General features: G+C 42.4%; 1 protein-coding gene and 1 pseudogene across 1 annotated transcript; one reads left to right on the forward strand and one right to left on the reverse strand.

Moving 5' to 3' along the window:
• Positions 1–685: 685 nt before the first annotated feature.
• On the reverse strand, positions 686–10,882 carry LOC121531525 (annotated as a pseudogene).
• A 1,070-nt stretch (positions 10,883–11,952) lies between these two features.
• On the forward strand, positions 11,953–13,166 carry LOC123493210 (metallothionein B). The gene is made up of 3 exons (XM_045227116.1): positions 11,953–12,071; positions 12,181–12,246; positions 12,945–13,166. Exons 1-3 carry the CDS (start codon positions 12,047–12,049, stop codon positions 13,034–13,036), a joined length of 183 nt encoding a protein of 60 aa, XP_045083051.1. The 5' UTR covers positions 11,953–12,046; the 3' UTR covers positions 13,037–13,166.
• Positions 13,167–13,613: the final 447 nt, after the last annotated feature.

Genomic DNA, 13,613 nt, shown 5'->3' on the forward strand with positions numbered 1-13,613 from the left:
AAAAACGTGCAAAATTGGCAAGACAGCATTTTAACGGTGTTCATTTCACTGGTCACGTGACACGTGTGGGAGTCGCTGGTCCAGCTGTGAGCCAGATGCCAGCGCAGCAACTGGAAACAGACTCTCCAAGAATATAAAGTAAGGGGAAAGGGGGACGCATAATGATCCGGACCTAGCAGACTTATTTTTTTGTCAGACACTTTGTACTTTTATCATGGTGACTGATGTCCTTGCAATACAGCACCATATGTACTTCTAGCCCCTAGCTGTATTAAATGGCTGCAATTTAGGAGCTGAATTCACTTAACAGCACTCTGGCCTGAGAGACATTGAAGACATTCATTCAACCAACAAGAGTTGAATGAAAATACTACAATGAAAACAAAAAACAGACATATTAAGTTAAAAGACCATTTAGTTTAGCGTTACATTTTCTGCACACACACAAAGTTCCCTGTCTATTTACAATCTACAAAAGGTAAACATGTATCACACACTGCTGGTCCCATTTAACATTAAAGGAGTATAGATTTATTTTGCTACAAAACCACATTTACAACTTGACAGTTACTCCCACCCACTGACTCCTCTAAAACATCACTGCTGACCAATGGCATCTGGGGGTGCAGGAGAGGCCTGACTATTCTTCAGGCCTTGCCACTAGAGAACTAGACTTTTGCCACACTTATAAAGCCTCCTCTCCTGGCTCCCCCCAGACTGGCTCCCCCCTCTCACACAGGGGGTGCCCACAGGAAGAGGCTGTGCCTGCTCTCATTATCTTGAAAAGGGCATTGACATTATTGTTTTTGATAGCATCTCGGCAGGCTGTGATAACCTGATTCTTCGGCTTACCCACAGAGAGACAAAGAGTAGGAGAGGTTAGGAAAGTCCCGAACCCTTCAAAACACATTAAATCCTCTACAAACGCTATCCCCCACTGATCACCCTGTAAACCCCTACTCACCTCTCAGTCTCCCTGCCCTCTGAATGGGCCTGGTTGGCAGACTTAAGGTAGGCGATGAGAGCATTGTGATTGTTGGATCGGATCTTGTACTCATTGATCAGGTCTCTGTTCAGGTCATAGAGCTCAATGTAGCTCTTCTTCATGTTCCTCCTGTCAAGCAAAAAGATGAAGGGATGAAAAGAAAAGCCAAGCAGAGGAATCCTACAGAGAAATCAGGGAGGTGGTGGTTGGTGTGGCGTCACTCACATGTCCCCCATGAGTCGTGCGTCCTCTGCCTGCACCAGCATGTTACGGATGTGATTAGAATGATCTGCAATGGCCGCCGTCAGCATTTGGTGGACAGAGTGATAGTCATCTACCTGTTCAAACAATTGGTAACTTTGGGTTACGGTATGTAACCCCGGTTCTCTGAAGGAGACGAGGAAGACATCTCACTATGGGACACGCCCTCTTTTGTGGGTCTTTGGTTGAAGCCTTATTCAATCACGCCTAACAGGCCAATCAGAGCTTTATGGGTGTACGCCCCGGGTGTCTATATAACACCCTGCACTGCTCTGGTTTCCTCATTATAAGAACTACCTCTTACACGAATCGTGCAAGAGGGGCAATCTGGTGAGATTGCCGTCGCGTGAGATACCAAGTGCCGACTCGTGTGTAGAACGAACGGCTGGGTTATCTTTCACAGGGGAATGTAAAAGGGATGGTGCTTCAATGGTGGGGTAACACACTGAAGAAACAGCACCGCTCATGCTAGCCAAACAAACCGAATGGGGGTTTAGCCCAAAGGTTTTATAGCTTAAACACCAGTGGAGCCGTTAGCCCACTACATAGCCAAGACACTCGAAAGTTCAGCTAGCTAACGCCGAATGGTGGAAACCGACGTAGAGCTAGAGACCCCAGGTAGAAGTAGCTAAAATTTGTGGGAACCTGCTATTAGCGGGATGCAGTGGAGCTAGCTAGCTAACAACGCCAATTGTGTGTAGGCAGCAGGTGTACTGTAGCTAGCCGACGACAAAAAGTGCTGCTAACAAGCTAACTAAGGTATCTTCACTCTGTAAAGTGAAGCTTAAGTTGGCAGAATTCCTGAAAAGAGAAAATAAGCCACTCAATGCTCTGTGGTGGGGTGGTAACCCACCCGGAAGGAACAGTTAAGTTGAGAGCTAGTTTTCTGAAGAAAGTTGCTTAACGAGCTAGTCACCAAATAGACTTGTGAAGAGGCGAAGAAACAGAACACCAGCGCAGTGCAGGGTGTTATATAGACACACGGGCTTACACCCACAAAGCTCTGATTGGCCTGTTAGGCATGATTGAATAAGGCTTCAACCAATGACCCGCAAAAGAGGGCGTGTCCCATAGTTAGATGTCGAACCGAGTCTACTGACAGAGAACATAGGCCAACTACACAAAAATAAAGCCATACCAAAGGTGTTGTGAGGTTGGTAATGAGAGAAATGCTATTGGTGTGAAGGTTGAGGTGGGCAGTCTGGGAACAGGTTTGTTCACCTCAGTCAGGATGGTCCGCAGCTCCCCAAAGTACGTGGGGAAGTCTGCCTCTGCCTGTAGGTCTATGTCGTCTGTGTTTAGTGTGATCTGATTGGAAAGCAAAGAACCACTGAAGGGCCATTTTGAAATACTACAGATCTCCTGTGCACAAAGATACGTGTTAACACATGTAGACATACCTCTCCACTGGTGCTTAGCATGCTTATTGTGAGTAGTCCCCCACCGCGCAGAGAGGTGAACATCACATCTGGGGTATCAATGCCCTCCGGTAGAAGGAAGTTCTGGTTCAGCTACATGATGACCCAAAGACGAGAATAGAGATATTCTGTAGTAACAGTTAACATTACTATGGAGCAGAATGCCAGAGGGGCTTGGAAGAGTCTGTAGAGGAACGTGACAGCACATGAAAGTGTGTGTGTAAGTTAGAGTACAAGAGAGATACAAATAATGAATGTGCTTACTCTCTGTGGCCTGTCGTTGATGGTGAAGGTGACTTTCCCAGTAGGTTGAGATACCTCAGGATCAACATTAAGATCATACATGGAGAAGAGAGGCAGCTGATGCGTGATTTCAAAGACGTGGAACTGAATGCTGGAGGAAAGGAAAGAGAAAGAATAAGCACATTCAAATTACAAAATTAATATTGTTGTTATTAGACAGAGCTAAAGTACTGCTAAAGTTACAAAGTTGGATAGTAATTGATAGTCAAAATAAATGATTGGTTGTTTTAAAGTGTGAATTTCACTGGCAAATCACTTCATTAAAACATTTATGCAGAGGACTCAGCTATGTCTCTTTCATAATTAAAATATGTGTACCTGCTCTTGCCGCCAACAAAAGCTTTGATGTGTAGATCCACAGGGATATCTTTGGGAGGAATGATGGGAACACGGATACAACCAGACCGATTCTGGGCACTGGGGTGTACCACCTGACTTTCACCCTCGAGAATTCCCTCAGCGAACATCAGCACGGCTCTAATGATGGTCTCTGTAGGGGGAAATCCAAGAGGTCAGTACTCAGCCCACTTAGTTACCACAGCAAGCCACATGAGGCTGCACATTCTAGAATTATAGGATGGTGAGTGGTGAGAGTGATTGGGTTCAATGTGGGACAGGCTGAGGTTTGGTCAGCATGGTGAGTTTCTGTGTGGTTTTAGGGCTGTGTAAGTGAGCTGCTTACTGGGTTTTGATGACAGTGCATGAGTGTGTTAGTGGTTCGTAGGGAGGGTATCTCTGTGGGGTGATGGTGTTTACCATTGGGCGTGGAGATGCTGAGCTCTATGTGTGCCCTCTGGGACTCTGTGGCAACTCTGACAGAGGGCAGTCTAGAGCTGGGTATTGGCTGGTATCACCCCCATCTGGGTATCCCCTTCTGAAGCCCCTGGGACAGCCTGTCACCAGAGACACAAGACACACAGTCCTTTACACTAAGGTACAAACCCTATGCGTGTGTTTGCTTGTACATAGCGTGGGAGGATCATAGTGTTCTCCTCAGAGTAAGTTTGAATGTTTGTCTGAGGTGTGGGTGTTTGATTGTACATGTAGGCTTTAGCGTTCTCTTCTAATATCAGTTACTTCAAAGAGAGTTTCAGTGTGTATATATGAATGTAAAAGTGTGTTTGGTTGTAGCTGTATCCTCATAGTTGAATCTGTGAAAGTGTTTGTCAGTGTGTGTTCTTAGTAGGGCTGTCCCCGACTAAAAAAAATCTTGGTCGACCAATCGATTGGTCTAAATGTTAAAACGTGAATTTTTCCATATATAGACACACCCTATGTTTGAATAAAATCAACTATATATAGACTACTGAGCTTGTCTGATGCTTTAAGCACTGCGATTAAAAATGATGACATAAAATGACTAAAGAGGGAGCCAGAGATCAATATCGCTTAACCAGAAGAAAAAAACCTGTTCCCGACCCTCCTCCTCCCGCAACCTTTCCCATTTGGAGTGCCAAGTTATCGTACCATTTCTACTGATCTGTATGCCAGTTATGATTTTCATATGCACATTTTCGTGGAACAGTTTCATTTCATTTATAATAAAGTCTTCATATCTCAAAATCAATGTCATGTGGTTAATCAAAATTCTATCTAAATGAAAATGATACAAATCTAAAAGTAACTTCTATTGCCATTGCCAATATGTAAAAGTAGCCTACATAAAGCCAACAATTAAAAACATTAAAGCCAACAAATAAAAACATTGCAGCCCGCAGGTAGACAATATCCTGATAAAAACCACATTGGCTACGCATGGCCTGTCTGCAAGGAACTTGACACATTGTGTCAACTATTAACTTGGTCCAGCATGAGCTAGCAAACTTGCAACATTGTAGAAAATATTCTGGGCCCTCAGTTTCCTGCTCCAGTAAGCTCTGGACAGACACAGCTGTAGGCTATTTGCGCAAGGGATACAAAGTAATCAGGTTGGCATATTTTATGACGTTTCCACCGGATCAGAGCATGACATTTTTTTCCCCTTTCATGCTGAGTGGTTATCGAAAGGGAGAGAGCTGGAAAGATTTTTCTAATAGGCTATGTTGAAGAACAATTGTCCTTCTCAATTGCTGTTTGAGGCTAAGAAAAAAATACTTTGAGAAGCTCCACAGTGATGGTGAGTTAAGACAATCATAAATTGTATCAGATCCCTAAATGGGCATATTTATAGGCCTACATTTGCGTGCAGGCCAGGTATCCTAGGCCTACTACCACAGTGAGGGAAAAAAGTATTTGATCCCCTGCTGATTTTGTACGTTTGCCCATTGACAAAGACATGATCAGTCTATAATTTTAATGGTAGGTTTATTTGAACAGTGAGAGACAGAATAACAACAAAAAAATCCAGAAAAACGCATGTCAAAAATGTTATAAATTGATTTGCATTTTAATGAGGGAAATAAGTATTTGACCCCACTGCAAAACATGACTTCCCTGTTGGCAATCACAGAGGTCAGACGTTTCTTGTAGTTGGCCACCAGGTTTGCACACATCTCAGGAGGGATTTTGTTCCACTCCTCTTTGCAGATCTTCTCCAAGTCATTAAGGTTTCAAGGCTGACGTTTGGCAACTCGAACCTTCAGCTCCCTCCACAGATTTTCTATGGGATTAAGGTCTGGAGACTGGCTAGGCCACTCCAGGACCTTAATATGCTTCTTCTTGAGCCACTCCTTTGTTGCCTTGGCCGTGTGTTTTGGGTCATTGTCATGCTGGAATACCCATCCACGACCCATTTTCAATGCCCTGGCTGAGGGAAGGAGGTTCTCACCCAAGATTTGACGGTACATGGCCCTGTCCATCGTCCCTTTGATGCAGTGAAGTTGTCCTGTCCCCATAGCAGAAAAACACCCCCAAAGCATAATGTTTCCACCTCCATGTTTGACGGTGGGGATGGTGATCTTGGGGTCATAGGCAGCATTCCTCCTCCTCCAAACACGGCGAGTTGAGTTGATGCCAAAGAGCTTGATTTTGGTCTCATCTGACCACAACACTTTCACCCAGTTCTCCTCTGAATCATTCAGATGTTCATTGGCAAACTTCAGACGGGCCTGTATATGTGCTTTCTTGAGCAGGGGGACCTTGCGGGCGCTGCAGGATTTCAGTCCTTCATGGCGTAGTGTGTTACCAATTGTTTTCTTGGTGACTATGGTCCCAGCTGCCTTGAGATCATTGACAAGATCCTCCCGTGTAGTTCTGGGTTGATTCCTCACCGTTCTCATGATCATTGCAACTCCACGAGGTGAGATCTTGCATGGAGCCCCAGGCCGAGGGAGATTGACAGTTCTTTTGTGTTTCTTCCATTTGCGAATAATCGCACCAACTGTTGTCACCTTCTCACCAAGCTGCTTGGCGATGGTCTTGTAGCCCATTCCAGCCTTGTGTAGGTCTACAATCTTGTCCCTGACATCCTTGGAGAGCTCTTTGGTCTTGGCCATGGTGGAGAGTTTGGAATCTGATTGATTGATTGCTTCTGTGGACAGGTGTCTTTTATACAGGTAACAAGCTGAGATTAGGAGCACTCCCTTTAAGAGTGTGCTCCTAATCTCAGCTCGTTACCTGTATAAAAGACACCTGGGAGCCAGAAATCTTTCTGATTGAGAGGGGGTCAAATACTTATTTCCCTCATTAAAATGCAAATCAATTTATACCATTTTTGACATGCGTTTTTCTGGATTTTTTTGTTGTTATTCTGTCTCTCACTGTTCAAATAAACCATTAAAATTATAGACTGATCATTTCTTTGTCAGTGGGCAAACGTACAAAATCAGCAGGGGATCAAATACTTTTTTCCCCTCACTGTATGTGTAATCAGGTGTGTGTCCTTACTCAGGATTGACAGGAGCACTCCAAACAAAAGACAATTAATAAATTGACAACTCATAAATGGAATTAAATTAACCTAAACTTTTTTATCACAAGTATAGCCTACGTAGTGCACTCCGCACACAACATGTCCACTCCTACAATGACAACGGTAAGACTGTAATAATAATATATTGAATGCATTAACAGACAGTCCCCTGTAGCTCAGTTGGTTGAGCATGGCACTTGCAACGCCAGGGTTGTGGGTTCGTTTCCCACGGGGGGGTGGGGCAGCATGAAAATCTATGCACTCACTAACTGTAAGTCGCTCTAGATAAGAGCGTCTGCTAAATGACTAAAATGTAAATGATTACCGTAACCAAACAAACATTGTAGATTAGAAATGATGGGAATTAACGGTAGGCTAAATGTACTATTGATGATACTGGAGTGCCAACCCTGCGGCCTCCACAATGATTTAGTCTGCTCAGAAAGGCGTGAATCAGACAAGTGTCTCATGTGCCAGAAACATTTTTTTATTTATATTTGCCACTGCTCGACTAACAAAATCTCGGTCGACCAACAGCCTATCGACCAAACAATCGACCAGTGGACTAAATGGGGTCAGCCATAGTTCTTAGAAACCTTGGCATTCTCCTCATTGTTGTGTAGTTCTAGTAGCAGGTTCTGCCTGCGCTGGCTCAGCTCTCGGATCAGATCCTGCTCCACACCGGAGTCCATCAGGTTCCCCTTCATCTCCTTACTGGCAGGCAGGTAGCCACGCACTGACAACAAGAATACAACACATTGGATGTCAAAGACAGCACCAAGTCGACATATGGTGCAAATTCTGAGAGAATACACACAAATAAACTAGGCCTATACGAAGTGCTAGTAGTGCTACTCATGTCTTTCCCTTCTCCCTCCACAGAGGTACAGATGAGCTGGATCTGTCCATCCATGCGATAGTCCCCCTCCACCACTCCAGCAGACGAGAAGCTGTCTTTGAAGATAGCTTCACCTGTTAGATCGCGCCGTGCATCAATCTGTAAATTAAGGTGAAGTCAAGGGGCCTTACAACATTCATAACACTTGGAGGAAAGGCTGGTGCCAAGTGTCAACCAGTCCCAGACAATGTGAAGGATTAGAGGACTTTGAAGACTCTCCTTGATTGGTTCTGTACTCATTTGAACAAATAGGTCTTCTTGATTGCTCTAAATCGATTATCGACTGACACATCAAGGTGGTTTACCTTTCCATTGGACCAGCCCTTGATGAGTTCTACAACACCGTCAGCATTAAGGTCAAATACATGGATGCTCATTGCATGGTTTTTAGACTGCAGAGGGAAAGAGGGACCGTTATTGGCACATCTTTAAACATAAAGCTGGTGCAAATTCAATATGTTTTGTGTAAAGTGACAGGGATGCATTAAGAAGGAAAACTAATATTCCACCCATTCAAACGTGCAGGACCTTGATTCTCCAGTAGTGGGCAGTGCGGTCATATACACCCACTGTTCCATTGGCCAGAGCATAAGCAAACCTGCTGCCATGCATCTGAAAGACACAAAGAGAGAACAATCAGCACACATCCTCTCTTTGCTGACATTTTCTGTACTATACACAGCAAGATTTTGTAAGTATTGAAACATAAAATAGCAGCAGAAACACAGCTCTGGGTATGCAATATGAGCTATACCTAGTTTTCACAAGTTCATCTTTGAATAACCTAATGTCAAAGTCCTCTGATCCGACAAGAAGCTGCAAAGACCAGACAAAATAAAATATGTACAGTATATTACCCATTTTAGGATCTAGTATATTTATGTAATAACAACATTTGAAGTCGTCTAGCTGTACATTGCAAAGTACTTGCTTTCATCTTTGGATGAAACTTCTGCAAAATAAAATGTCACACCTCATTTTTTCCATCGCCAGTAAAACACAGAGAACCAATGACCGGACGTTATCCCCCGTGACCTGAAAAGGAACCCAGACAAACAGACATAAACAGATATAATTTACTTTATTGTGGTAAAACTCTTCCTATTTCAATTTCAATGTTGGACAACAGTTCACATGATCAAGAGGAACACGATCCATACCGTCCAGAACTGGTCATCCCCTCACAGTCAAATCCTTGTAAGGCACAGTTTCCTCCGATGATGGTGAGGGGGGACTCAATGTTCGCCAATTTCCCTAAAACAATGGCATTGGCCCCATCTGTCACCTAGAGAGAATATAAAGGACATAGCATTATTATTTGCAAAACTGTATTATTATGTAATACAACTACAACAGAAACATGATTATGTTGTATCATTGTTTCCTGTCCAGTCCTTGGCTTACCTCTTTGTAGAAGATGTCAGCATTGTTGTGTACGTCATAGGCCAGCAGGTTTGTCTGGGTGTCTCCAGTGGTTTTGGGTCCTAGAGTACCAGCTGTCAGGCAGCTCAAAGCCTGGTTGATGTTGAGCAAAGAGATGTCCGAGTCCTGGGCACTCTGGCTCAGACGGTGGGCTGCCTGCCGCTGGCCACGCATGTGAGGGTTATGGATGAACACCTGATAGAAGAGAGAAGATTGAATCACTTGAGCTGGAGTGCTATATTACAATGCACCAAGCTTCATGCATACATGTAAATGGCAACTACCAAAGGGAACTGGGCGAGGTCATATCTTCCCTGATTGTGTGGCTGCAGTGAGGCATGGGGGGATCCCTTTAAACTTGCCCATTGTAACCATGCGCGGGTTGATTTTATGGTTCATCTTGAGGGTGAATATAGGCACCAAAATGGTGGCACAATCCTAAAACAAAAATAACCAATTACAGTACATATTGTGTGCGTGTTCTGCTGGTTGTTTGTTCTGAGATGAGTATGAAATTGAATCATCACTGCTGGAGATGCATGCATGTTGCATCCAAATTACCCTCATAAACGTTGTTTTTACACTGCTGCTACTCGCTGTTTATTATCTATGCAGTCACTTTACCCCTACCTACATGTACAAATTACCTCGACTAACCTGTACCCCCGCATATTGATGCGGTACCGGTACCCCTGTATATAGCCTCGTTATTGTTATTTTATTGTGTAACTTTTTTTTTTTTTACTTGAGTTTATTTAGTAAATATTTTCTTAACTCTATTTCTTGAACTGCATTGTTGGTTAAGGGGTTTGTAAGTAGGCATTTCACGGTAATGAAATTGTATTCCGCGCATGTGACAAATAAAATTTGATTTTGAAATGGCTTGCTCCAGTCGCCCGCTGGGTGTCCCGGCGTTACCTAGTAACACAGGGCTGTTTCCCAAACCTAGTCCTGGGGCCACATTTTGGTTTTTGCCCTAGTACTACACAGCTGATTGAAATATCAAACTCATCATCAAGCTTTGATTATTTGAGTTAGCTGTGTAGTGCTAGGGCAAAAAAACTAAACGTGCACCCAGAGGGGGCCCCAGGACCGAGTTTGGGAAACCCTGATCTTGCTAATCCCAGTTGTTTGCGCTCCAGTCCATTTTTATTTTATTTCACCTTTATTTAACCAGGTAAGCCAGTTGAGAACAGGTTCTCATTTACAACTGCGACCTGGCCAAGATAAATGTTCATTGTTTTGGCTCCTCCTAGTCTTCGAAAATAGCCAACATAGATAAACAGATAGCTAGATAGATATCTATCATAGCTATGACTAATTCAAATATTGTTAGTACTACAGTGCGACATTTCAGTAATTCTCTTTCCCAAATGGACACATCCACAAGTCAGTCAGCGATTACTCATCACTGTAGCTAACTAGCTAGGTATATTTATTCCCCCTATTTCCATATGTAACAAGGCATGAGATATGTCGACAGAACATACAACACATTTTATATAGTTAGCCCATTTGATAAAGCGAGACGATATCTTGCCGAAATCCTCGATGTTTAGCTGTCTTTAACGGTCAATGTTTCTGGGTTAGCTAGCTAGCTACAACCATGCTAACGTGCCAAGGCAACAAGACGCTTTCCCTCTTGCAAATGACGTCACTTGTCACTCAAAGCTGCTGAAGTTACTTTGTCGCGAACACATCATTCGACCGTACCAACCAAGTGATTTGAAGTCATCATCGTTCATGGAGTTTAGAATAAACAGACTATATTAAATAAAATACCAGTATTTGGGGTTTTAAACAATAAATAAAAACGCTGTAAAAAAACGCTGTAGTTATTCTCTATTCTATTCTATATTTCTGTATTGATTATGACGCATATTAGGGTGAAGTAAATGCTTTTTTTTATATGATGAAAGATTAAAGTATTTATGAAAGGCTTGTAGAATAGGTCTGTATGCATCATTGTTTTATTTTCATAACTGTCATTTGTAATGAATTGTAGGACTGGCTGCTGACGGTGACTATTCTTATCACATTGTACCATGTTTGTGGTATGACACAGCTCATTTACTCAGGCAAGATATTCTAGAAAAATACTAACACTCAGTCGACGAGCGCAAAGTGATTCATTAACATTCGAATGTTGCTCGTCGCTCGTGTGCAGATAAAGGAACCACGGGACTGGAAGCTCTCAACACAGCACCAATGACAACACAACCCTCCAACAAAAGTGACAACTGAACCATTGAATAACTGTTTGCGTACCGTGTGCACTGTGCACAGTAACGATGACTGTACAACAGAAAACCAGTCAACAATGTAGTGATTTGTAAATCGTCATTTTAATATATTTTCCATATACACTAGGCCTATTCAAATTCTTCCCGACAAGTAATATAATTATATTAACTTTTCGCATTCTAATCTATAGGCCTAGGTCTAGATTAGATTATAGTCTATAACAATTTAAATCATCATGAATTTGAACCATAAAATTAGATTGTGCCTGTAAAATAACAATATAATGGCCTTATTGATTACAACACTTCAGACCCTGGGCGTTATTGAAGGCATTCATAAATAAATAAAAATCACAATAAATGTTTGTATAGTTAAATAATGGTGTAGCCTTAATTAGTCGTGGTAATCAGGTTTATGTAACAGGCTATGGAATTTGGAAACAATAGGCAACTCTTCATTGATTATGTTCGCGCTGTATAATGAAATAACCCGTGTGCAAACCCTGATCTGCATGAACACGAGACTGTTTTGCACACGGCACACGTCTGTCCGGACGCTATAAAAACCGTGCTTCGTCAAAGAGAAATAAAAAACGGACAACTCACCAGTGAAATTAAGGCAACAATATTTCATTTGGATAAAGAAGGGAGATCAAAAACTGAAAAATGGATCCTTGTGAATGCGCCAAATGTAAGTTTTCATGTATATTGATCAATATAATCAGGATCTAGGCATATTTATTCGAAAAATCAACATGACAGGTAATTGGTTATCTAGTAACCAACTGTTTTTTTTGTAGCTGGATCTTGCAACTGCGGTGGATCCTGCAAGTGCTCCAACTGCGCATGCACCAGTTGTAAGAAAAGTAAGTGTTTTTGTTACATTCTAAATAGCACTATTTTCAGATAGGCCTACATGGGCAATTTACCCAATCTCTGCTCAATGGTGTCTGGTGACACTTTACATGGGGAGGACGGGCTGGGCACCCTGTGATAACCTATCCCATCATAACCAAGTGGGAAGGTGGTATTTACCACATGACTGAGGAAAAAATACACTTGGACGCCCCTTCAACTGGAATTTAGTAGTAGGGAAACTCGTCTATGTCCCTGAGCGCCGACTTCTCCCACATGCTGACCTGACGCCACCTAAGGAAATGACTTAACTGCATTTTCAGCAGTGAAATTCAAATGCAAAACGTTAATAAAAAGCAATGTAATTATTTTTTTTACTCTATCATTTGTTTACCAGCATGATGGCTGTACTTTATGGTCCATTAGAAAATCTGCGTTTCTCAATGAGATGACTGCATCCAACTGGTATAAGACTTTCCAACTGGTAAATAACATCTTCCCACTTAGTTATGAACACCTGGTAGCCCAATAATGGCGCTTTCAAGAGTACTCCGAACTAGGAAGTCTTTGACATGAGTATGTTGACGACTGGGGGGGAAACAACTTGACAACTCGGGCATCATCCTAGAGCCTCAAATTGCCTCGTTAATAGGTTATGCAATATAGTCTGTCATTGGTAATCACTAATCAATTGTTTTTGTCCCATCAGGTTGCTGCCCCTGCTGTCCTTCCGGCTGCAGTAAATGTGCCTCAGGCTGCGTGTGCAAGGGCAAGACCTGCGATACCAGCTGTTGTCAGTGAGGCCTGGTACATGACCGTGACAATGCAGTCATTCCCTATGAATATGAAATTGGTTGTACCATCTTGAACCTAGCTTTAGCATTTTGTACTTCGTCTGTTAAATGTAAAAAAATAAATGTCTTCAAACTTATTCAAGTTTAACTTTTACTGGGGGTGGGGAACTATGATTTTAAATGTTTTATCCACATGAAACTGACTAATCTACAATTGTTGGGTTGCTTTTTAGTAACCTTCCTGTGTCTACATGTGTCCTAATCCCTCCCTCCCGAGTTCGCATAGTAAACCATCGGTTTTATACATTTATGATTTTATTTTTTGTATTTGTGGATGTCCATCAATTTCTTATGATACTAATTACAACTTGTCTAAATAATTCAATTTTGTATTTATTAGGGATCCAAGCACTTACATCATACAAAATGTATAACACTAAACAATGTCCGTGTGCTAGCATGTCTCCACAGTACCTGCTGTTCCATAGTGTTATCAGGTTATTTCAATCTGATATTCCTGCTTGCATCAGTTGCATGATGTGGAATAGTTCAATGTAGTCAAGGCTCTATATAATACTGTGTGC

Source organism: Coregonus clupeaformis, chromosome 19 (assembly GCF_020615455.1).
Source record: "Coregonus clupeaformis isolate EN_2021a chromosome 19, ASM2061545v1, whole genome shotgun sequence".
Lineage (NCBI taxonomy): Eukaryota > Metazoa > Chordata > Actinopteri > Salmoniformes > Salmonidae > Coregonus > Coregonus clupeaformis.

Excerpts from the sequence above, each read along its gene's own strand:
- LOC123493210 (XM_045227116.1), top strand. The coding sequence starts at position 12,047 with ATGGATCCTTGTGAATGCGCCAAAT. Across the intron at positions 12,072-12,180 it reads TCCTTGTGAATGCGCCAAAT|CTGGATCTTGCAACTGCGGT; the intron begins GTAAGTTTTCAT and ends TTTTTTTTGTAG. Across the intron at positions 12,247-12,944 it reads ATGCACCAGTTGTAAGAAAA|GTTGCTGCCCCTGCTGTCCT; the intron begins GTAAGTGTTTTT and ends TTGTCCCATCAG.